At 42.6% G+C, this 23,874-nt stretch overlaps 1 protein-coding gene across 1 annotated transcript in view; it reads right to left on the reverse strand.

Annotated features, from left to right (window-relative positions):
• The window catches only part of LOC146853991 (zona pellucida sperm-binding protein 1-like), an 86,522-nt gene that overhangs the window by 60,981 nt on the left and 1,667 nt on the right, over nucleotides 1–23,874 (reverse strand). Inside the window, exons 2-4 of the mRNA XM_085650463.1 lie at nucleotides 15,521–15,642; nucleotides 14,545–14,737; nucleotides 95–241 (exon numbers count right to left, since the gene is read on the reverse strand). Of these exons, the coding sequence (XP_085506589.1) occupies nucleotides 95–241; nucleotides 14,545–14,737; nucleotides 15,521–15,642 (462 nt within the window). The remainder of the gene's footprint in view (nucleotides 1–94; nucleotides 242–14,544; nucleotides 14,738–15,520; nucleotides 15,643–23,874) is intronic.

A 23,874-nucleotide genomic window follows, 5' to 3' on the forward strand; every position in this document is an offset into this window, starting at 1 on the left:
TCATCAGAAACATTAACCCGTTCAGTTGTCAGGCTAATAGCCAACTCCAGTTCTTGGCCCACCACCTGCTAGGGTCTTTACATGCCCCACTTACCTTTATTGCCATAGTAACAAGGAGCAGTGTGGTCGGCGGGATCATAGCAGCAGCCAGAACGGAGGCAGGCATCCAATGAGGATGAAGAAGTTCCTCCACATGGAATCTTTCCTGAACCCACCTTGCACACAGAAGGAAGGTTGGGGCCTACAGCATGAAGCAGATGGGGGTTGCGGAGAGGTAAGAGGACATCAAGGTTAATGATTTAATCACATTGGTTACACAGCTTCCTATAGATTATTACATAGCATGTAAAGTTCATAAGAGTAATTTGGAAATAAAACAGTGAATTTAGACTGCTTAAGAGCAGGTTTTAGAAGCACTTTCAATACAATAGATAAGAGCTTTTCTTAAAGCAGACACGCCACATTCACACATTGCAACTACTTACACCCTTTTCACCCTTCCACCCAAACACTTGTGAACACACCTCTCATATCCTCTCTTCCCTGCCTCAGTGATAGTAACTGAAAATACTGAATTGGGCACTGACAAATCACTCTTCCCCAGCTGTAAGATCCAACCCAAGTGGACCAAGCCAACAACAACCCAAGCTCAGTTACCAGTAAGTACTCGGGCCATATTCCAGTCCATTGTGTTGAGCCCACTATACATCTCGAGATAGTCAATTGGCAAATCAGACATGGGCTTGATACAGTAGGAACAATATAGCATGAAGAGCCAGACCTAGTCTCAACCTTGATGAGGACTCCAGCATTCCCCTGGCAGATTGAACCAATTTGGGCTTCATCGGGGAGCTGCAGCTGGTCTATGGCATACTAAGCACAGAACCCACATCTAGGCAGGCATGTTGCATTTATGGCATTCGAATTGGAAACATTTTAAAACGTGATTTGTGATGCTTGAATTTATCGAAGTCACTAGTAATTACATAGTCCACATACCAGTCTGTCCTATTTTAACTCTCTATACCACTTCAAGTGGGTTTTGCTGCTCTGCAAAAGCCTGAAATGAAGTTTCTAGGGTAGGCCTGCCCTTTGGCCAGTCCCAAGCTTCATTTGTGTTGATCTCAGCCAGCTGGAGAAAATTCACACCTCAAGGTACCTTTGCTGTGGGTGCCATAAATTGAAAACAGCCCCCGTGCCATCAACTGAGATGCATCATTCACTATAAAGTCTATATCTGGAGAGTAGGCTGAGGAGGACACTTGCAAGAACCACCCCAAACCGGTTCTAGAGTGAGGCAGCGGATCCAAATTCCCTGTCAAGGACTTGTGCATTAAAGTAAGTTCCCCAAACCACCCTACTTTGTTACAGGTCTATGTTCTTACTGACCAAGGAAAGGAGTGGTCTACAGAGTATACACAGGATTGCTATGCAGCTAAGGCTGGTGTAAGCCTGATGTCCACTCACCTCTGAGAGACTGGTTATCACCTTATGTCTGCACGTTGTGCTCCAGAAGCTGTGGGTCTGATCTGGAGAAACTAGAAGCCTGCCTGCTGAGAGAAAGGAATGAGTCTGCCTGGCCCTAAAGTAAAAGAAAGAATGTCCCCAGTAGCTGATGGATATCTTGAGAGCAGAGTGTCCAAGACCAAGGTGCGAGGGGCCACTGTGTGAAGGCCCACCAATCTCACCCTGGTTATTGTCCAGAACCTCAACTGGAGTGAGATTAGTTGTCCTGGTCAATGGCTAAAACACCTATGATAGTCAGAGGCCCGGTCGGGTTTTGCAACTACTGTGTTCATTGTAGACCCAGTTGGACTAATCCTACTTCTAACCCAATTTGGATCCACAACTGCTGGGACCAGCAGTGCTGGGAATGTGTGTTCTCTCAAAGCTGGGACACATCACCACAACCATATCACAGTAGAATGTGTCACCATGATAGAGCTGGGGGCTCAAACGACTGAAGCTTATCCCACTTTCACACTAAAGCAGGCCTGCACCAGTCTTTCCCTTAGCCCCAGAAAAACCTGCTGCTCAACGTAACCCCGCCCTCACTCCCTACCCCCAGTAAATTATCAGGATAGACGCTCAAACCTTCAAGATGAACAAGGACTTAATTATGCCTACTATTTACAACAATGGAGTAGGAGTAAACGCTTGGGGCCTGCCTAAGTGGCAAAGGTAACTTGTACAAAAATGTACATTGCTCAAAAGTGCAAGTTTACAACTTTTTACCCAGTCACAAAATCAGGGTGTAAAGGTCCTCAAAAAAGAGCAACTTGCATGCCTTTTCCAAATTTAAGGGCCTGGAATTTGTTCACAAACTGCTGGGGATATTCCCAAAGATGTGTAATTAACACGCGGACAAAGAGGATAAAGTTTTCTAAAAGTCTGAAGTTATTTCCATGTGTAATTTACTGTTAAAGTGTAAGTTACCTTTTTGAATCAAGGCTTCTGTGTCCCTTTGAATGAGAGATCAAAAAGACTGCGCTCTATTGACAGGAATATCTCATTTCTTGTGTGGGGGAGGGGCCCAGAGGTTGTCGGGTAGCCAAGGGGTAGAGTTAGGAAGGGTATAGCTCCACAAAGAAGAACCACACCCACGTGCCCTATAATTAAGGCGGACAGTTTTCCATTTTTACAAATACAGACAGAACAGTGTGTTTCCTGTCTATTTGTTAAAAGTGGAAAAATACAGAAAATTATGCTTCTTGTGAATGACTCCCCATGCGGTCTTTCAATGCTTTCCAGGACAACAGCTGAGCAGTGTTAAAAAAAAAAAGTTTCCGATTTCCCTGAATACAGGCTTGTGTTGCATACATTTGTATTAGAATACTGATATTTACCTGTGGGTGTAAGGTTTGGCTATATTTGGCTGCTTAATTTGCTAAAACGCGACAGATAGCAAAGTAGGAGTGCATATTTATCAGTTAAATATGGAAATATACTGAGTTAGAACTATTTATTCTCAAAACACAAAATATGAATAAATACTAAGATGGTCAAAAAATAAATATGGATAAATATAGACGGAAATGTTAAAAAATAAATACCATAAAACCAGGAGCCCTACCTATAATGTATCTAAGATTGAATTCCGTAGTATTTAGTACAACTGTGTGATTAAAAGTACTTTCTTTAAAAAGCACCGCCAGACTACATATTAAAGTTACTGCACATGGTTGGTCGTTGAGCAACCCACCTCCCTGAGAAGCCTATAGCCTTCAAAGCCCTACATAACACCGGCTACCTAAACAACCAAATCTTTTGGCACAATTCCACCAGACACCTCTGCTGAGCCAGACAGCTTGCACAGAAGTTACGAATACACAGCAAGAGCCAGAGCAATTTTAATAGATTGCTCCTAAAGCCTAGACAGCCTGCTTTCACACATCAGAGCCCCCTCAATTCTTGAATTCTGCAAGAATCTGAAGACCTGGCTCTGCGAATAGGTCAACTATCCAGCCCTAGGCCAGGCCAGGCCCCCCCTGCCTCAATGCCAGGATACCCTCCTGGGCGATAGCGGGCAATATAAATATTCATTACATAACTGCATGGCCTCACTTCCCTGACAGGAAGTGCGAAGGGGTTGTACTTGGTCTAGTTTGCAGACCTGGCCCTGTGCAGGGTCACCCCCCAAACGTTTTGCCTTCCCACTTCTGTTTTTGCTGAATGTTTTTGTTGGCCTTAGGACTCTGCACATTCTACCATTGCTAACCAGTCCTAAAGTGCTTATGCGCTTTCCACTCAGTATGGCAACATTTTCTTAAACCCAATTGGCACATTTAATTTACTGTTAAGCACCTAGCAAAGTGGTACTACATGTAGCCAGGGCCTTTAAATTATATGCTACTAGTGGGTCTGCAGCGCTTACTGTGTCAACCATTTAAGTAGCCTGTCTTTACAGGTCTCAGGTCTGCCGTTGCAGCCTGGATGCAGTTTAAAATTGCCAATCCAATTTGGCAAAAAAAACATTTTGCAAAAACTCAGTTTTAAGACATACAAGTCAACCCCTAGGCAAGGCCTTAAACAGCCATAGGGCAGGGTGCATTGCATGTAATATGCTGGACATGTACTTTTAAGTTTCACGTCCTGGTAGTGAAAAACATACAAACTTGTTTTTCCTGTCCTGCTGCTTGAGGCCTGCCTTGCTGTCTGAGAAGGAAGACTGGGCCTGCACCCTTCAGCCCAGACTGAAGTGACTCCAAGGTCCAAGGGTACACTGACTGACCTACTATTCTGAGCTACAAGGGACATAAGCTTCTGAGCCATCCCTATAACTGCACTGTACTAGACATGCATGAGCCCTGCTGGCCCATGTAGGTGTGATTTCATGATCCCAAGAGGCGCCCTTCAGGTCCCTGACCCTTGGTGCGGCATCAGTGCAGCTCCTCCTAGAAGAAATTGAGAAATCCTGAGGATTTTGTCTCTTTGCGACCATAAATGACCAAGATCTTGCCTCCCACACCGACCGCAAATGTGAAGCTTTGGCTGACCCAGACTCTGTGCTACAATGACAACTGGCAACGAGAGGTCTGCACTTCGTGCTGCAACCTCGACAGCCAGCAGGGACGGTCAATGCGAAGCTTCAACAATGACAGTGCGCAACACTTGGCCTGCTCTTTGCACTACAGTAATGACCATCCGCGACTCTCCATGCCCCACGTGGCTTCCTTCACTGTGAGCAGAACTCTTCACGCTGAACTTTAGGACTAACCTGGTCCAAGCTACATCATGGTCAACCAAAAAAACATAACTGCGAGTGGTGAGTTTAGGTACTATACTCACCTTAGTTCTTTGAAATTTATATCTCCGGGTCTACTGATTGGATTTTTGTCAGTTTGGTGTCAAATTATTTATCAATTTTCACTTCCACGATTGGATGGAGATTTTTCTTGTGTTACGATTTCACTTCATCTGTTTGTGTGCTGCATAAATACTTTACACATTGCCTCTTAGTTACGACAGCCAGCTTGTGTCCCCAACTACCAGAGGGTTAAGCACATGTTTATGTTAGTGACTTTTTGTGGTTTATCCGGACAAAGATTGTGACTGTTGCTTGCGTAGGGTTTCACCCACCTCAACCAGCAACTCAGTTTATCACACAGACATAGTAGGACAGACTCAGGACATCAGAGGCAACCGCCTGAACCCTGACTGCTGTGTCCCAGTAGCCCTTGCCTGCGCCCCCAGCACAGGGTCCTACACCATCATCTCTTGAAGTGGCTTCTACTAGGTTACATACCCATAAAAAGTCTTGCCACAGACTTCTTAATTGCATATTCTAAGGTCGCTTTTGAGCTCACTCTTCCTTTTTTGCTTACTTATTTTGACCAACATAATAGAGCCAATGTGCTTTTCCTGCTGTAACACATTATAGAAAGTTTTTTTTAAACCAGTTTGACGTTATAACAGATGCCCCTTGTTTCATTGAGGTATGAAAAATATTTTTGATCTGTGTTTTTCTTTCTCCAGTTGTCCGCACAGGTTTAAGAGTCCAAAGCTGGAATTGCAGCCAATCTTTTATAAGCCTTTCCTGATGAAGAAATGTGTTTTATTACATTGGGCATTCTTATAATTGGGTGTTGCTTCTTGCTGAGAAATCTGAAGTGCATTAGACACTAATAATTCCACCTTGCAGATATTCATTCAGTAAGATATATTACGTTGTTTCGAACAGAAGTGAATGCTCATTAGGGTTCAGTGAAATGACCACATAAATGCACCCAGATAACTTTATGTCTTGAGATCTGCAAGAAGCTGATGGCCTGGGTTTTCAATTAAACACTGAGGGGACCAAACACCGATACACCTGCCCAAGTACCTGGATATATTAATGGGTTATTTGTGCGCTATACAAATGGACATAACAATTCTATGACCGGATAGGTAACAACCCGAAACATCAGAATAGCCAACCAGTGAACCTCGAATGGAGGATTTTCCATGCCTCTTCTCTTTTCAAAGGGAAATTGAGACTCCTCATACACACCAGTTCCTGTGCAGTCGGTGTTTTATTCTTTTCTTTACTGACACCTTTATCACAGTACCGCTGCCTCACAGTCTCCTGATCTTAAGGAGTCCATTTGGATACATAAGGGGCTAAGAATTCATACATGGCAATAGACATGATCCAGGCGGGAGGCTCCCGATTCTTCATGCAAATAATTGCTTTTTTTAGCTGTCTCTTGCCTAAAATTACATTTTCTGCAATAGAAGTCAATGGGTAAAATATAGTCTCCCGTTTTCTTTTTTTAAATCCCCCACTTTCCTGCCCTAAAATGTTGGCATGTCTGAGAATCATTATGGCCCACTGCAAAGGGATGTACCCATTAGCGGCTCCTCCATACAGGGTGCCAAGGCATTGACCTTCTGCCTCTCTCTGCAATTGTTTTGGGTGTTGCTTACAGCTTTTACATGAAAATGATAGAGTGCTTACAGCACTCTAAATTGTATGGGTGCACTATATTCATGGTTGAAACGCACTCACATGTATTTTTGGCAGTTGCAGTGTTTCATGATTATTAAGATGCATTATTCACGTTATAGTAGCATTGAAATGTAGTGTGCACATTAAAGTAGGATTTTAAATGTATTAGTGACATTTACAATTCTTGTATGTGTAATGTGCAGGGTGAAATTATACTCGTGCAATGTAAACGGTGTTTAGTTTTAGTTGCCTGAATTGTAGGCCCAAACTAAGTTGTTTTGTGTTTCGCTTCTCCTTGGTTGCTCAAAAATTAAATGAATCCTTTTTGTGCTCGAAGACAATATGTTCTCAGCCTACTGCAGGTGCAGGAATTCGACTTTGTTATTCTTAGATTCAAGGAGATACCTGGAATGTCTGAATAAGTCTGGATGGCAAGAAGGGACGACTCCTTTCGTGCCTGGCCTATCTGAAACCCAAGGCCACGGGGAGACTAAGAAAAATTAAAGAAAGCTACTGTGGAAACCTACTGAAAACGTTGCAATTGAAAAAGTACACCATGTGACATATTGTGGGTTGAACATTGTCTTTTTGTATGATGTGCAGGGACAGATTCGAGAGACTTCTGCTAATTTTCAGAGGAGAAGGATCCTCTTAGAGCGGGCTCCATAGCTTTAAGCTATCAGACCTAATTGACTCGAGTACTTAGGAAGTCAACATGTGCAGACACCTTTGGGATATGTTAGAAGAGAGATTGGTAGGCCCCTCATTTAGAGCAGTGTAGGGAAAGATACATTTTGTTTGTTTTCTTCTCAAATGAAAAGAATTGGATTCAGCTTCTATTCTTTGCTGTATTTTGATTTTGGAGTTCATCACATTATGCGTTTTGTGCCAAATGAATTATATTTGTAGACTTGGCTCTGTATTGATTTTTATGTACTTATATACTCTGATATTAAGGTGTGTTTACATTCAATTATTTTTGGCCTTCTAATAAATCCACAAAATTGAAGTTCGGAGTCTGTGGTACTTTAGCGTATGACTAAATCGAAAGTATAATCGTGAATTGTTTTACTCCCCGCCACCAATTTTAGCTGGCAAATAAAAGACCATCAGTATTAACTTTAGCAGAGAAAGCAGGGAATACAATTTAGCATAATCAAATGGTAGCAGAGGATGGTTTGCTTCTAAAAGTGAGGGGAGAAGAGAAATTAGGAGTAGGATCGGAAGAATATTAGAGTTTTGGACGTCTCCAATGGAACTCTTAAACTTTGAATTAGTTTGAATACAACTTCGGCCCATTTCCTTCACCCTCACCCTTAAACTGAAAAAACATCCTGAGGCGGAGAAGAAATCTTTCTTGCTCTATTGAATCTGGATTGTGAAAAAAAGGCTTATACTTTTTAATAAAGTCATAATATATACAAGGAAAAATATTGACTATGCTATTCAAATGTTATCTGAGTGTTTCTCCACACCACCCTTCGCGATTAAGCATGGACTTGCGAGAGTCCAAGCCTAAAAAGGAAGCTCCTGGGATTCCGTAAGCTTGCAGCATTCTTCTTTTTGAGGATCCACATAGAGGAAGAAGAAAAAAATAAAATTAAACAACGAGCCGATGGGTTCAATAGCCGTTTTCAGATTCATTTTAAAGATTGAGGATTGTAATACTCTTGAGCTTGCATAAGTGATCTGAAACGTCAGTAGAACCTTAGCCTGGTTAGGTAGTGCACGTCCCTCATTGTAGAGGTTAGTAATAGTCCACTACTTTTCTTGGTAACTTCTAAAACAATGATTTGCAATGCATTCACAACAAATGGAGGTGCACTGAAAATAAAATAGAGAGTCCAAAGTGGTTTTCTGTTTCTTTGTTTGACTTTTACTTCATAGCTGATAAAAACACAACAACAGCCAACGCGTTTCGTTCCTTTAAAGACAAATTTTAACTGAACTTCTTCAGGGCTGTAACAGAATAGAAAAGAAATTTTTTTAACACTCATTAAAACTGACGGACGTACACATTTACAAACTTTAAAAAAGAGATAATAGTTTTTACCTTTGGAGTCTTAGTTTTGGAATATATAAATTTAGAAATGAAATATTCTTTTGGATTTTTTAAAGAATTTGTCAATATGATCTTTGAACATAGTACGGTGATTAATTTGTCTATTTGAAGAAACATATATAAATAGGGTACTATAAAATATGTAAAAGAACGCCAACAAATAAATTTGTTTTTAGGGCATCTTATGTACATAATGACTCCATTTTTGTATCTTTATATAATTGTATAATCTAAAACAAAAAACTTTAACGTTTGTAAATATGTGTACGTCCGTCAAATATGGGCAGAGTGGGCGGAGCTTCCAGTCCCTACCCGATCACAGCATGCCTTGCAGAGCAGTACATGCGCTGCCCAGGCTAGACCTAAATAGGGCATTTTGCGAGGCCCTGCACCGTGTAAAACTTCACAGTCATAGCTAGAGGAGTGTCCAGCAGACGCCAGGAACCTTTGCCTAGGTACTGTGCTCTTCTGGCCAGGTGAGACCAAGAGGTGCCTAGATTGAGAATCTAGGATATCCACGGTTAAAAGTACACAAGGTCAATACATGAAATCAAACTGAAATAGAAGACCACACACATTAAGTAGAACATGACGCTGCTTAAGTTCCCACGTGACCCGTCACAAGTAAAGTCTCACACAAAGTTTCCTTTCGTTTTGGACAAGATAAGCGTCATTAAAATAGCCACAGCGTTGGCTCGGGTCACATTTTGACCTGAAGGTTCATAAAATCTACTGGGAACAATATTTACATTGTTATTGCAGTGAGAGCATCTTGGGGTACTTTGAATCAGCACAGTTTTGGGGTCTGAATGACAACTGATGCCGGAGCAGTGTTCAGATGAGAGTGGTAGAGGCATGAGATTTGATGGTACCACCGGCACACTGCAGTCCGGTTTCAAAATTACACATTTATATTTTCAGGCACAGTCAGATTAAGTGATTTGCCTACAATCACAGAATTATTGGTCAAGTGCCGAAGCTGCTCTCAGGGTCACAACATTAGTAATTTAACCACAAACCTACTGCGCTCCTTTAAGCGATAGACATCTTCAGGTAAGAACTCCTAGGAGACTAGCTCAGGGACTGAATTTCACCCTTGCGACACACTGAATGACCATCAGAGAAAGATTGTGCACACCCTTTTTCTGCAGTGAAAAGTTTGTTTTTTGGGGTGCTTTTTTGTAGAACGCTACTCGATTGAAAGGATGCCACTATATTTCAATTATAGTGTTATTTCTTGCGGCGGTGTTCGTTTAAAATAAATTAGACCAGTGGTTCCTAAACTTTAGAACCACAACCCACTTTTTAGAACGACAGTCGATTGCGACACACCTAGCTTTAATGGACATGAGGCCGGCGATTTTTTAATGTAACTAAAGCATTGTGTGGCAGCTCAGTCATTCACAGACAGCCCATTTTTGATTGAAATGATCACTAAATTTGCAGACAACCAGTAATACTGATAAAACTATACTGCAAACAAATAATCATGTGAGGAAATTGGCATATAGTGAATACTTATTTGTGCATCACCAAGTGTCTTAAATTGTTTTGATCATATTAAAATCTTTGCTTTCATCACTTTAGAATTACCCCAAAAAATGGGCTTCATTTTTGCTTTACTAACTGCTGAATGTGTAGAGTTCATTTACAGTATTTAAATTTTTTATGTGTTACAAAAAAATATATCCTATAGCCTTTGTTCTCACACTGTGCCCCAGCATTATTTGAAATTCACTTTATTTTTCCTTCTTGGACTGCAAAGCGAGAGGAGTTTGTAAACAGTGTTACAACAAGCATTTACAATGCAATGGTCTCGGCATTGTTAAAGTTAGAGCTATTGGCATTGCTCCACGCCTCACCTCGTACTCAGTTGTTTCTCTTAGTCTGGTAGTCTGTTCCTTTCCGTCGCTCCTCGTCAGCAGTGAAACTGCATTAACACAGGTGAACTTTGTGCAGCTCTGTGCAGCGTTCTAGTTCACTTCTTAGCAATTATCCACAGGGTCAGTGCATTCCCTGAGAGCGCACACGAGCCTATGCAGCTTCAGGCCCATGAAAGGCAAGCGGAGAAGTAATGAAATGCTGGCCTCTGCCACTTGGTGGGGTGGCCAAATCGCCCCATGTTGACACAGCAGCATGCTTTCAGTGCTGGGCTTACATTTAGCTTCCTGATGCACTCTGGGAGTTGTAGTCTTTGGATTAGCATGCACTATTTATTATAAAATTAAGTATCATCAGATCAATGAAAAGCAAAATGGAAAGTTTTAAAACGTTCATTTAAAGTGACGGCATTTGAAACTGAAAACTAAAAATTAAGTCCGTATTCTCTTTATCTGTGGGAGTAGAACAAGTGCAGCAAGTGGATTTCAAGTAGGGACGACTGGAGGCCTCAACCGAAGCAGCACTGCTGTGCGTTGACGAAAATGCCTTATGGGGAAAAAAGACAACGTGAGATACTAGTGGCCAGTATGCTGCTTAGTGTTCTAGAAATAAAACTAGATTTGGAAAAGATTAAACGTTCGCATTAAAATTATAATTTTGATTCTCACGTTTATTTGTGAAATAAATAAAATATTTCTTAATTTGTGTATGTTCGATGTATACGCGTTTCTGTATTTTGAGGTTCAAATTGTTTACGCGGGTGTCTCCGGCTTCCAGTAGTAATTAAGTGGGAGGCCACAGAAATCTACAAGTTAAGAATCGTTGACCTGCAGAATTAACATGCGGCTCCTGGCACACTGGTCACGTCTCTTCTTGTGTGGAGCTGAAATTCACCAAGCAACGGTAGGCAATCTCCGTACACGCCTCAGACCGAGGGTAACCGCACGTAATAACCGGTATGAGGCCAGTCTGGGGACAAGCAGCCTATGGGTGCTGCATGTGGCAGGAAACGTGGTGTCGTGAATCGTGCTTTTGAGGGGAGCTGAATGAAGATGAGCACTTTTGTATGTTGGTGATGCTAGCTGTGGTAATGTGTGTGGGTGCGTGTGGTGGTGGGAGGGACAGATCACCACTAGGGGACTTATGTTTTACCTGGTGGAAGATGGGTCATGTCTTCAAGGGAGGATCCTAGGTCTCGGGGAAGGGTAAGTGGTAGCTGTCACTGAGCCTTTGCTGTCTTGGGTCTGAAGAGGAGGGACGGTCTCTTTCTCCACTGACAGCTCTGTTCCAAAGAGGTGGTCCTCTTTCTACCTAGTCGATTCTTCCTCTGGAGGTGGGCGCTATCGGAATATGCTTCACCTTCGGGGTCTCCCCCGAGAATCGCTGGCGCGCGCTCCCACTACGGCAAGCTTTGTCTTGGTGTTATTGGAGGGGGTGGTACTCTCCGTTGTACCTTACTCGTCTTTCTAATCTAGCGCTCTCTTTCCCGAAGGCCTGTCGCTCTCGGGTGGCGTATTTTGTCGCTACCAGCCGCGCCCGGCGCTGCTCAGTAACGGTCACAAAGCCGATATAGCACGGGCCGAATGGCAGAGGGTCCGGGGGTTGCGGGGAAGGAGGGGGCTGAGGCTATCCTCTGATGGCGCGGAGATACGAAGCAGTATGGAGATCCTTGTCCAAAGGGACTGAGAGGGCTGCCTCTCGGGCTCTTCCCGATGGAGCTAGTCCAGTTGTGCATGACGAGAGTTCACTTCGTGGGGCGGGGGCAATGGAAATTCCGTCTCTAGGCGCTACTTTCCCGAGCCTGGGGCTCGGGGGGTGTTTGTCCTTGAGGGGTCCTTTCGCATCTGCTGCTGCCTTCAGCCAACGATTGTAAGGTGATGGAGTGGGGCTACTAGTGGGGCCTCATGGCGGCGAGGATGCAGTGCGGGAGTATTCTCCGGAGTGCGGGGGCTCCTCTCGCCCCCAGACGCTACTCCTCCTTTACCGTGGTGGCAGGCGCACTCTGCCTGTTCCAGCATCCAGTCTGAGCAGTAGAGGCACAAAGCCTGAGGGGGCGGATGAAAGGGAGGAGTTTGCAGGGGCAGGAGGAGGAGTCTGCCGCCCGGACACTACCCACACACATAGAACCCGCAGACCTGCAGAGACCCCCCTTAATAATTACCCTTAGCCCTGTGTACCTCCACCGATCCCATATTGACACCCGGTGCCTTGCAGAGCCACCACCCTCCATGTATACTTTCCCCCACCACATTGGGACCATAGCCACGCAGATACATTGTGCTTGTCAGCCTGGCCCCTTCATAATATTAATTTGCTAAGGCGCGAAAGTAGGGAAGCGAGGACGGCGGAGGCTCGAAGAGCGCTGAGCGGCTGTTTCTGGGAGCCGGAAATGAAGGTGACAGACTGCGGTGCCCTGAGCCTTGCTGCCTTTCTCCGAGGCGAAGCAGAAATGCCTCGGAGAAAGGCAGCGGCGTTTCCGGATTCGGGGGCGTGTTTTGCTTTTCTCTCCTCTTGCCATTGGCTGGAGGAGATAATTAGAAAAGTTTAAAAAAACACGCCCCCGAATCCGAAAAGGACGGGGCCTGTTCGGAGTGACGGACCTCTTCTCCAATGGCTGGCCACCATTCAAGAGGCCAGCCAATGGAGAACAGGGGAGAAGAGGGGCGGGTTCAAGCCCCTCTTCTCCAAGTCATTATGTCTCGCAAGCGAGACTGCGCAAGCGCAGCCTTCGCTAGCCGAGACCTAAAAAACACATCAGCAGCGATTTGGGGAAAGACCAATCCTGATTTTTTAGCTCTGTCTTTGAAGCTCAGGAAATGTGAAAAGTTAAATACAGAGTTTAAAGGAATCTTAATTTCTTGGACTTTCATGACCCACTAAAAATTGGCTCCTGACCGATGTGAAACACTGAAGTAAACTATAATCAATAATAATAATAAGTAAGTACAGGAGACCAGAATCCATTACCCTGTGTAAAGATGTCCTATTTGAAGGGGTTTACTGCAAATCGATCATGTGAACATTCTGTAAACACAGCATAAATCCAGCCCTGAAGGACATTTCAGGGGTCCATCACTCAAAACAGTAATAAGACGTGATCAGCAGAGAACCATGGTGCAAGGTAAATTCTTTGAAATTAACAATACAAACAGATTGCTCCCATTTATATTAAACTAAGGTCTTATTACAAACAAAAGAAATGAAACTGAATAATTTTAAAAACAAGGGGCCATATGTATCCACATATTTTCCCATAGACACAGAATGGGCAAAACCCTTTGACGCCTCTGGCCCAAGATTTCCAGACACTGAAAGCACTGACTTGCCACAATTAACCAGTGAAATGTGGTTCCTGACCAGAGCCATCAACGATTACACAACATGCAGGAGTCGTGCCAGGTAAACAAGCCCATCTTTCCAAAACTGCTTTGGTGTAACTTTCCTCCATTCTAAAATGGAATCCGCATTCAGAGCTAAGCTTAGTCCATGCCCTAGCATGTGATTTTCATAATTTGGGTATGGACTGTAAAATCAAGTGCATTAAACCTACTGTCACTGGCCTCCTTAAATCAAGTCAAAGTCCAATTAACCAAATTTTAGGGACAACTTTTGGAGAAGGGGTTTGGTTTCGTGTAAAACAGGCTCTAAAGTATAGACTGCCAAAATCCTGACCTCACAAATATCTTGCTTCAGAAATTAAGACCTGGTTTTAATTCTCAATTCCAGTCAACCTCACATTCCTCACAGATTAGAAATTAGACAATTTGCTATTTTAACTTAAGTACAAAGTTTGGGGGAAAGTGCTAGATAGTGGAATAAGGTTGAACATTGTTCAAGGCAAAACTGCTGTAGGAAAATCTCAGAATAAGGGCGAGATTTGGCAATCTGAGTTTTGGAGTCTGGTTTTGTAAAATAAATTTAAGCAGTTTTTCACCTGCTGCAAGAAAACACAGGTGGTGCAACCTATAGATTTGTCTTCCATTCTAACCATTCATCATAAAATAAACTGGTTACTTGCACAGTTAGATTTAGGAGTCAAATTATATAGCAATACTATATGCTAACTTAATCTGAAATGTATGCACGACCTGTTCGAGATCAACATTTTTACCCCAACTACAACTTCTCCCTCCCACACCCCAAAAAAGTAAATATGCCAAAGATTACTCACTGGTCGCGGGAGTCCGTGTCGACACTTCCTGTTGGGATGGAGTGTTTAGTGAAGCATTCCAGGGCGACGGAAGTAGCCTTACCCAAGAGCCCGGGCGGGGCTTCTGGCACGTGACCTCAAGATCTCGTAAAAGAACGGGGTCCTGAGACGCTGACCGCTGCAGGATTCTCACTTTGAGGTGAAAACTGTTGTCCTGTAAGAAGCAAAAAGTATTAGAAAGCAGTCAATGATGACTGCCAATCCAAGTTTGAAAAATAAAGATGAAAGATCAGTGGCAATGAAGAAAACTCTTAACAATTGAGCATCAGCCCTGTGACTGAGGCAGGTCGAGAGACCCCAAGAGCTAGATTCAGTACACAAGCCAGATAATAGTGACGAGGTGTCATTGTGACAAAGGCACTCAGTTCTAGTCATGGCCACTAACATTCTATGGGTGTGCCATTTCCGTTTAAGTATGGGCGTACCACCCTTGCCATAATGCATCACCTGCTGCAAACTTTGAACTTTATCACATCATTTTGTAAATAACTTGTTGCAAAACGTGGTCCATACTGCCACATGATTCTAGTGGCCCCGATTATAGTCCAGGTAGTCACAGTTGTAAAGGAACCCACGTGAAAAGGCAGGGGTAGGAAGCGGCTAATGTTAGCAGGATTACAGAAAGAGACCGGCGCACGCGGTGTGTAGCTTATGTGGCTAGAGGAACAAACTACCCCGTTTCATGTCGATCAAGGAGTAAAAGGAGATTACACACTTTTCAACCAGGAAAGTGCTTTATTTAAGCCATAAGCATTTTAGCAATCTGGAAATGTATGTTCCTGGGGAATACCATCAATGCCTATTAATGAGGGGGGCACTAAAGCTTACAGGAGACTTCATGCTTCCTTCAAGAGCACAGAGAGTACTAAACTGGGGAGAACTACCCAAGAGGGCACCAACTGGACTTTCAACGGAATACACAGAAGTTATCAAATACCGCCACGGAGACATAGCAGCCGGTGTATTTCACCGCCAGCACGGCTTCACCCTGGGGTCCTGTGGTGACCCAGTGCTGGCAGGCCCAGCAATCCTCCACATCCTTTGCATTCCCAAACTCATCTGTAAGACACAAAAACCACAGCAGTAAGGGACAAAAACCAAGGCACTAAGGAGACAAAAATCAGAGCGGTAAGAGAAATCCACATCAATAAAACAAAACCATGGCAGTAAGACACAAAACCAAGGCTGTAAGGAGACAAAATCAGGAGTAATAGAAAGAACATTGCAGTAAGACCCAAACACACAAGTGATAGACCCTTCGCTGTATTAAGGCCAAAACATAGCAGTAAAAGATAAACCCACAGCAGTAAGGCAACAAAACCATATTAGGAAGACAGTCATAGCAGCAGTAGACAGCAAACAGCAGTAAGGCAAAACCACAGCAGTAAGTGATATAACCTTTGCAGTGTGGAGGCAAAAAACATAGCAGGTATACCAGAGTCCATTCTCAGAGTAACTTAAGTATTATATGAAAGGAAGCATGTGTTAATCACAAGAAGTTTTGATATATTCAAAGTCAGAGGCCTGTTACAGTTGAAGAAGGTTCATTGCCAACTGACACAAACCATTTCACAACAAGGTGAGCGTTCTGTTCTCAACATTCTAGGGCAGAAGTGTGGGCATTCCATTATGGATACAACACAAGGGTGAACTGGGAAAGGCGAGGATAGAGAAAGACCAAATGGGTTGAAAATAAGAATAAGCCCATTGGCAAGAAGGTGTTAACAAAAGGAAGCATTTATGTAGGACACATTACATAACTGGATAAATAAAAGACATGCTGCCCTTTACAAAAAGGAAGCAAAATTAAACATCGCTTATTATGTAGAAATAAATCTTCTAACTGCTATAAACGATACACTAAATTCAATTGTGCTCTCGTTGTCTCCCTATTGAGGTGATATATAACCCAACAGATAATGTATAGCACTGCTTGGTCATATCATATGACAATCATTTAACCATGTTGATTTCCTACTGTTCCCATTTGGTATAGTGTTACCATTATCTTTACGTTTGTCGCTTCTCCGAGCCAATACACCAGGCAAACCAACTAAAGAGCAAGGGCACCCTGATATGCTATCCATGCTCCATGTCTTTCCATGGTCCAGCACTACACCATTTCTCCATACGTGTGTTATGCATTTGGGCTCAGAAAAACAACGGTTATTGGGTCTACAGGACTCTGCGAGTAGAACTACCACCTTGTCACCAATCTTCGAGGCCTGCTTAAATAAACGTTTTTAGGTCTCGCTGAGACAGCGAAAGCGTTCTCTTTGAGACATTTTGTAAGTGGGCTTTGAAAAGTGCTACCCACATGATCTTGCTGGCCTAATGCTTGAGTGCACGATGGCATGCACAGCTGCTCTTCTGCTCCTTGCCCTTTGATGCTCTGCTCGATTACTTTCACTTTCGCGGCCACAAGGCCGCTTTGATGTTTGATCGCAATCGCGATCACTTTCGCGGCCATACGGCCGCTTATCCCCTCAGCCCCCAATACTTCTTTCTGTAACACCTCCTTCTAAAGCTCTGTGTCGAACATTTTTCACTCTTCTTTATGTGTTACTTACACAAGCGCTCTTTTCTTTTCGGGTCTTAGTCTTGTGTCACTGTCTCGCGCTAGCAGTGCCCCGCGCGCTGCTCCTTTGCCTGGTGTTCTTGAAGAAAATAAATACACAGCCTCTGACCATATTGTTTTTAAGTCAAACGATACAGTGGCGGTCCTGCTGGTGGGTACTTAAGGTGCGTGTTTCACTACTATGCAAACATTCTTAAAAACGTGCATGGGTACACACTGAAAGGGGGTTGAGTCTGGGTACGTGAGAGTGTGCACGAGTGAATTAAGATCTCCTAAATATATATGAATATAACGTTGAAAACAACGTCTATTTAATGCAGTTTCTTTCAGGGAAAATGAAAATGCTTTTTAAACAGTGGAAACGTTAAAATCATTGCACGTAGCGGATTTCCATGATGACGCGATAGCTTCAGGACCATAATTACAGGCGAGCTGGGATTGGGAGAGACAGCAATTATCTCCCGTTCCATCGGATCAGCATTATTTCCTCTTCTTTTCCCTGCTCAGGCGGACTCATTTTTCCCTCCTAACTTTACTATGGCGGAGATCAGCAGGCGCACACAATGATAATTCGTTCCCTGTTAGTACACTTTACGACGCCTGGCCAGCAAGCAAGCAATCCATCCATCTGTAGTGACGTTAAATGCTAGGCGTCTGCCACTAGCAAGGATTATTATGGCAGGCAAGGGTGCTGCCAGGCTGCTGCGACAAGCACTCACAAAACCAATGGCGCTGCCTTTAAGCATTATCTTTGCCTACGCTGTTTTATATCTGACGATACAGAGCATTGTAGAACCCACCCCACTTAAAACCCTGCTCTCTATATCTTTATTGCAATCCCTGCTCTAGCTGATCAATCAAGAACGAAAACAGTAATATTGATGCCAAGGCACCAACGAAGCTGAAATCAAATGGGGAATAATCATGGACCACACCAGGAAAGATGCTTCTAGTTCTTTTGAAATGCCTGTTTTGTATGCCCGAGAGACAGTTTGGGTCAACAAAGGAACAGTTCACTTTGTGCGCGCGAAAGACAAACATTTAAGTCTGTCCAAACTTAGTAGTGTTTTCTTGTCGCCCCTATGTTACTAAGGAATGCAAACACACCAGTGAATACCAGTGAGCAACTTGCTGAAAAATACCGAAACCAAATAGTTTCTTTGAGGGAAATTAAGCATCTGGTTAGAAGCGTTTAAAGGGCCAGTTCACACCTGCCAAGAGCAGATGCGTATTTTAAGACCATCTTACTGAAAAAGAGCAAATGACCTCTGACGCAGAAAGTGGGTAAGGCCTTAGTGGCATCAGTAGAGAGCTTAATTGAAACAAGGACAGTGAGACATGCTAGCTGAGGCACATTGGTTTGTGCACTATAAATTAATTTGCATTGGCATATAGACTCTTGCACAGATGGGTTATGATACAAAAGTTGCATTCTCGACCCCGAGAGGGACCACAGCTCTAATACCACAGTCTTCTATTTTTATATTTTATTTAATTCTAACTATGTGTTTCCGCATTCTCCTAGAGTCTTTAACCCTCTAAGTGCACATTTCTTTCCAACGCAAAAGCTCATGTATTTTTTGAAGCTGTCAATAAAAGACACAAATGATTAAAAAGTGTCCTAATTTTCAAACACAAGAGGGTGAATAAAACATACCCTACGTTTGCTATTTTAATTTAACCGGTTCAACAGAATGCACAAATACGTGTCATCCATACACGCTGTGTAAAAAGCAACGTTCCCCAAAAAGATAGCAGAAACAAAATCATTATTATTATAAAATTGAGGTCTCTGAGCTTTTTCGAAATCATTCAGTTTTAATCTCCCATCGTAACTTCAACTGGTGATCGACTTTTCTTATTATTTTTTGTAGATGCTAGCACTATGTCAGTAAAGAGGATAGAGAAAAATATGAGAAGCCACAAATCTTGAAAAAAAAATAAAGCATTAAAAATGAAATAGGTCTAGCCTTTGATTAAGTTAAAGCCATTTGCTTTGCTAATGGTATTGTATAGCAAAGCAAATGGCTTTAACTTAATGAAAGGCGAGACCTATTGCATTTTTAATGATTGGTTTAATTGTTCTTGGGAAACATTGGGTTGGCACAATGGGGATTATTCCGCTCCCTCGTAGGCTTACAGTGTACAGGCGCCTCATGCGTGGATGGCGCATTGTATTCTCTGATCGTGGCTTTACTGATGATCTTCACTCACCTTGATGGCCCTGGTCGTAGCTCTGTTTGCTTCTCTGCCTGCTCACACAGGCTCTCCCCCAGGCCCCAGCTGCCTTTTACTGCCATACGCCAGTTACACGACTGACTCCCCCTCAAATGCCGTTCAGTAGCTCGGACTGACGCTTGGCAGGCACCCGCATTTCAAAGGGACGGTGCAATGAGCCTAACTCTTCCCCCGTGCAATTTGCCTTTCAATGCCAGAGGCCAGACGTGACCGACTCGCCCTACCGTCATCGTTATTGCACCTTTCTAATAGCTGGCTGTCCATGCACCATACCTGCCGTTTTTTTAAATTGATTCTTTCCCAAACCCATCAACTACTTACATGCTACTTATTTCTAGCCCTCATGGCTTTCATTGGCTAGCTGTACTATATGGGAATATTTAATAATTTCAATTTGGGAATATGCCTTTGCCTACAAATAGGTATATGGATTAATGGTACCATCTGCCTCTCAAGGGTTACATTGAGCCACCTCATGTATCGCCATCTGCCTTGCAGTATTAGACGTAAATGCTATAAAAATACATATCATGTACTCCTGTCCAAAATGTTGAACACTTTATTTTGTACAAACATTCTACACCACGTTACTAAGCTGATGTTATTTAAAGCAACAAAACCTACTTTACGTTGTGTAGCGTAATTGTTAATGATATACTAATTGACCGCTGCACTTTCTGTGTGTGTGTGTGTGTGCGCAGCAGTAGAGGGATACTGCACCCCGGCTCCACCCAAAAAAAGAAAATGTGCGCTTTTTAACACAACACAGCATTATGCTGCTGCGCAAGGTGGTGATGGCAGAACCCATTTGTCCTCAAGGAGCCAAGGCACATACATAGTTACACTGCTCATTAGACATTAATACATAATTACACTCTACATATATCCACTTGGCTCCAAAACACATAACTACACTCAACAAAATTCAACTCAGCAACACGCACCATATTTACACTCCACATAATTCTACACCATGCCACACAGTTCCATCCACACAATGCCACACCACACAATTTAATGCCACACAATTCTATACAACAACAAAATTACACTCCACTCCATAGCACATAATCACACCGCACATAAATCTACTCCATGGCACACAACACTCCACATAAACACACTCCACACGTGCCACATAATTCTACTCAACATAATTTAACTCAGTCCCACACAATTTCATGCAACACAATTCAACTCCACACAATTCAATTGCAGAGCACACAATTTCACTCCACAACACAATTCCCCTACACACCGCATACATGTAATCCACACCACAGAATTCCACATCATGCCACATAATTCAATACCACCTCACAATTCCACTCAATACATGACACTTCACAATACCACATCAGTCCACTCCAGTTAATACCACATAATTACTATCCACATAATTCCATTGCACAAGCATACCCTCAACCAACATTTCTCATATTGGTTCACTTCAGGTCTTATAGCAGTTTCTTTACCGTAACTTTTCAAAAAATCCACACCACAAACACACGCTCTCCTCCACTTCTTTTGGTGTGTACACAAACGCAGCCTCTTTATGTGTCTATAACCTTCTCTCCCATTCATTCTCTCTTACACACTCTTTCTACTACTCTATCTAGTCTTCATTCGCCACTTCATACACAAACTACCTATTCCTCTATCTATTTTATACAGCTCTCACCCCTATCTATTCACCATACTACATAAATACACTACACACCACACAATTCAACCCCACACTATTTCACAACTAATTCCAATCCAAACCACATAATTCCACTACAAACAACATACATCCACTCCAAACAAAAAAGCAATATCATTTACAATGCCAATAGCTCAAACTCTCGCAAATGCGAGACCTATTGCATTGCAAATGCTTGTTTTATTATGGAATGCACTATCTTTTTTTATGTATTTCAATCCGTTCATCCAGTTCCACCCCCTTTGGACCCATACTGGCTGCCCTCCTCCCACCTAATTTAGCTTGAGTTTGTTTTCTGGTACTCTTCCTTTGAGTTACATGAATGAAGAGATACCAGTGACAGAGTTGGGAGTAGTATGGTAAGACCATAACATGTCCCGTATTGATTTATACAAAGATGCCCCAGATATCGTGGCAAGATCCAGATTCTCTTTAACCATTATAAGGTCCGCTCTACCAAACCATTGCTCTAGGACAGTACAGAGCGGTGGCTAAATGGGTTATAGCTAAACTTTTTAGAAGTCTTTAATCTCCTCTGAGGTAAACTGTACCCCATTGTCAGATATTAACGTGTTAGGAATGTCCTCAATACAGAATGTTTCCATGAGGAATTAATTACTTTTATGGTAATGGAGTGTACTATCCTGATCACTATCCAAGGAGAATGATAGTCTATTAACACCATCATGTACTTCCCATACCATGTCACGTATTTGAAGGGTCCAAATTTGTCTATAGAAAACTTGTCTCATGGTTTACTTGGTACTTCTACTGGGGACAAAGGGTTCTTCGTAACCATTTTGATTTATTACTTTGAGCACAAGCTATGCAGTTCTTCACCGTGTTCTCCAACAGGGTATCTATGCCTGATAACCAATAAGGGTCTCTGGCTTTGTTGTTGGTTAAGCTCTGGCCTGGGTGTCCTTCACGCACTAACTTGGCAATTCTATCCTACAATTTCCTGAGAGGTATTAACTGGTCTCCTCTTTTGATTAGTTTTTCTTCAATGTTAAGTTATTGCCCAACTCCTCAAAAATGTTGCAATCTTCAGTTAGACCATATTGTGTGTTAGGTCATCCCTGCATAACTTTGTCTCTTAGCTCGGATAAGGTATCACCCTCATCAGTCCCTGATTGCCTTAGCGGGTATTCGTGAAGAAGAATGGTAATCTCCAAAACTGGCCCCACTTGACTCTTCAGTGGGTACATATTTTCCTATTGGCAGCCTTTAGAGGCACTCTGCTGCTAGGTTCCCTAACCCAGAGATATTCCATTCTGTAATTATACCCCTCAAGACCCAACACTCAATTTGAAACCTGTGGTGTAGTGTTTTCTATGCCTTTGGTGGAGAAAATGTGAGACAAATATTTATGATCAGTGTGCAGGGTGAACGGTAGGCCCACAGGAAGTACTTAAAAAGTGTAAGGTGGCCGAATCATGGAATAATGAGACTCCGCCCCTTTAAAAGTGTGTGACGCAAATGCTAGAGCTCATTGTTATCCACAACTAGAGTTAGAAGGGCCCCAAGCACCTTAGTACTCGCATCCGTTGTTAGTATGGTTTTGAGCCTCACATCAAATTTCCTGAATGTGGTAGCAGATTATTGCTTGTTTAATATTCTCAAAAACATTTTGCAACTGCTCATCCCTTAAAAAGTAGGTACTTTTTTTTTTAGCAATTCCTTAACGGTGCAACTCTTCCTCCAAAGAGTATTTATAAATTTAGACTTGTATTCAACAAGTCATAGGAATGAATAGAGTTCACCTTTATTGACATGTGAGGCTGCATCTGACCACTTCAATCAATTCAACCTTTGGTTTTATCCCATTTTTGGAGATAGTTTTGCCACGGTAGTCAACCAAACCCATCCCAATTTGAAACTTGTCTAACCTTAGTACTGCCAAGACTGACCTGTAATGTTCCATTTCTGAGTTGCCATAAATCAAGACATCTTGGAAAACCAGAACATTTTTAAGGCCTTCAAAATTTGCTACATTAGTCTTTGAAAGACTACAAAAATGGAAGCTAGGCCAAAAGGTATTCTTCGATATCTATATGAGCTAAAAGGGGTTATAAATGATGTAGAAGGTCATGATTCTGGGTGGAGCTCAACTTGATGGTATGCCTGTGAGAGGTCAATCACGTTAAAATAACTAACTTTACCCATTGTGCACAACATTGTTTCTCCTAGGAAAAGAGAAACTATATACTTAAATGCTGGAGTTAAGGTCCCTGAGGTCCACACATAGCGTGATCCCTCTACCTCCAGCCTTGTTGTTAACTACAATAGGCGCTAGCCACTCAGTTTTCAATTTGCTCTATTACCCCATGATGTTAAAATTTCTTGAGTTCTTCTTTTAAGGGTCCTTTTGTTAGATGACAAATTGTTCTCAAGTTGTATACCCCCGGGAATGCCTTACTTTTTAGTTTAGTCTTGTGTTGGTAGTTTTATAAACAACCCAATTAGCTTTTGAGCAATTCTGAGAATTCTTTGCAAATGTAATTTACCAGTGTACGACCCCTCACTTGGGAGTAATCGTTCAGGGTCATTTGGGTCTAGCTTTATTCCAGATTCTCTTTGGTGTCTCCATCCTAATAAGTTAGAACCCTGTGCAGTCACAAATCTTTCCAGTAGCGGACTGTTCTTTAAACTCCATTTTCATGGTGGCCAATCCCCATAATGGAATGGGATCCTTATTGTAACCACTGGGACTTATTTTGGCATCTTGCAAACTGTACACCTTTTTGTAAACTTCCCAGAAACCTTTTTC

The sequence above is a fragment of the Triturus cristatus genome, chromosome 4_1, assembly GCF_964204655.1.
Source record: "Triturus cristatus chromosome 4_1, aTriCri1.1, whole genome shotgun sequence".
Lineage (NCBI taxonomy): Eukaryota > Metazoa > Chordata > Amphibia > Caudata > Salamandridae > Triturus > Triturus cristatus.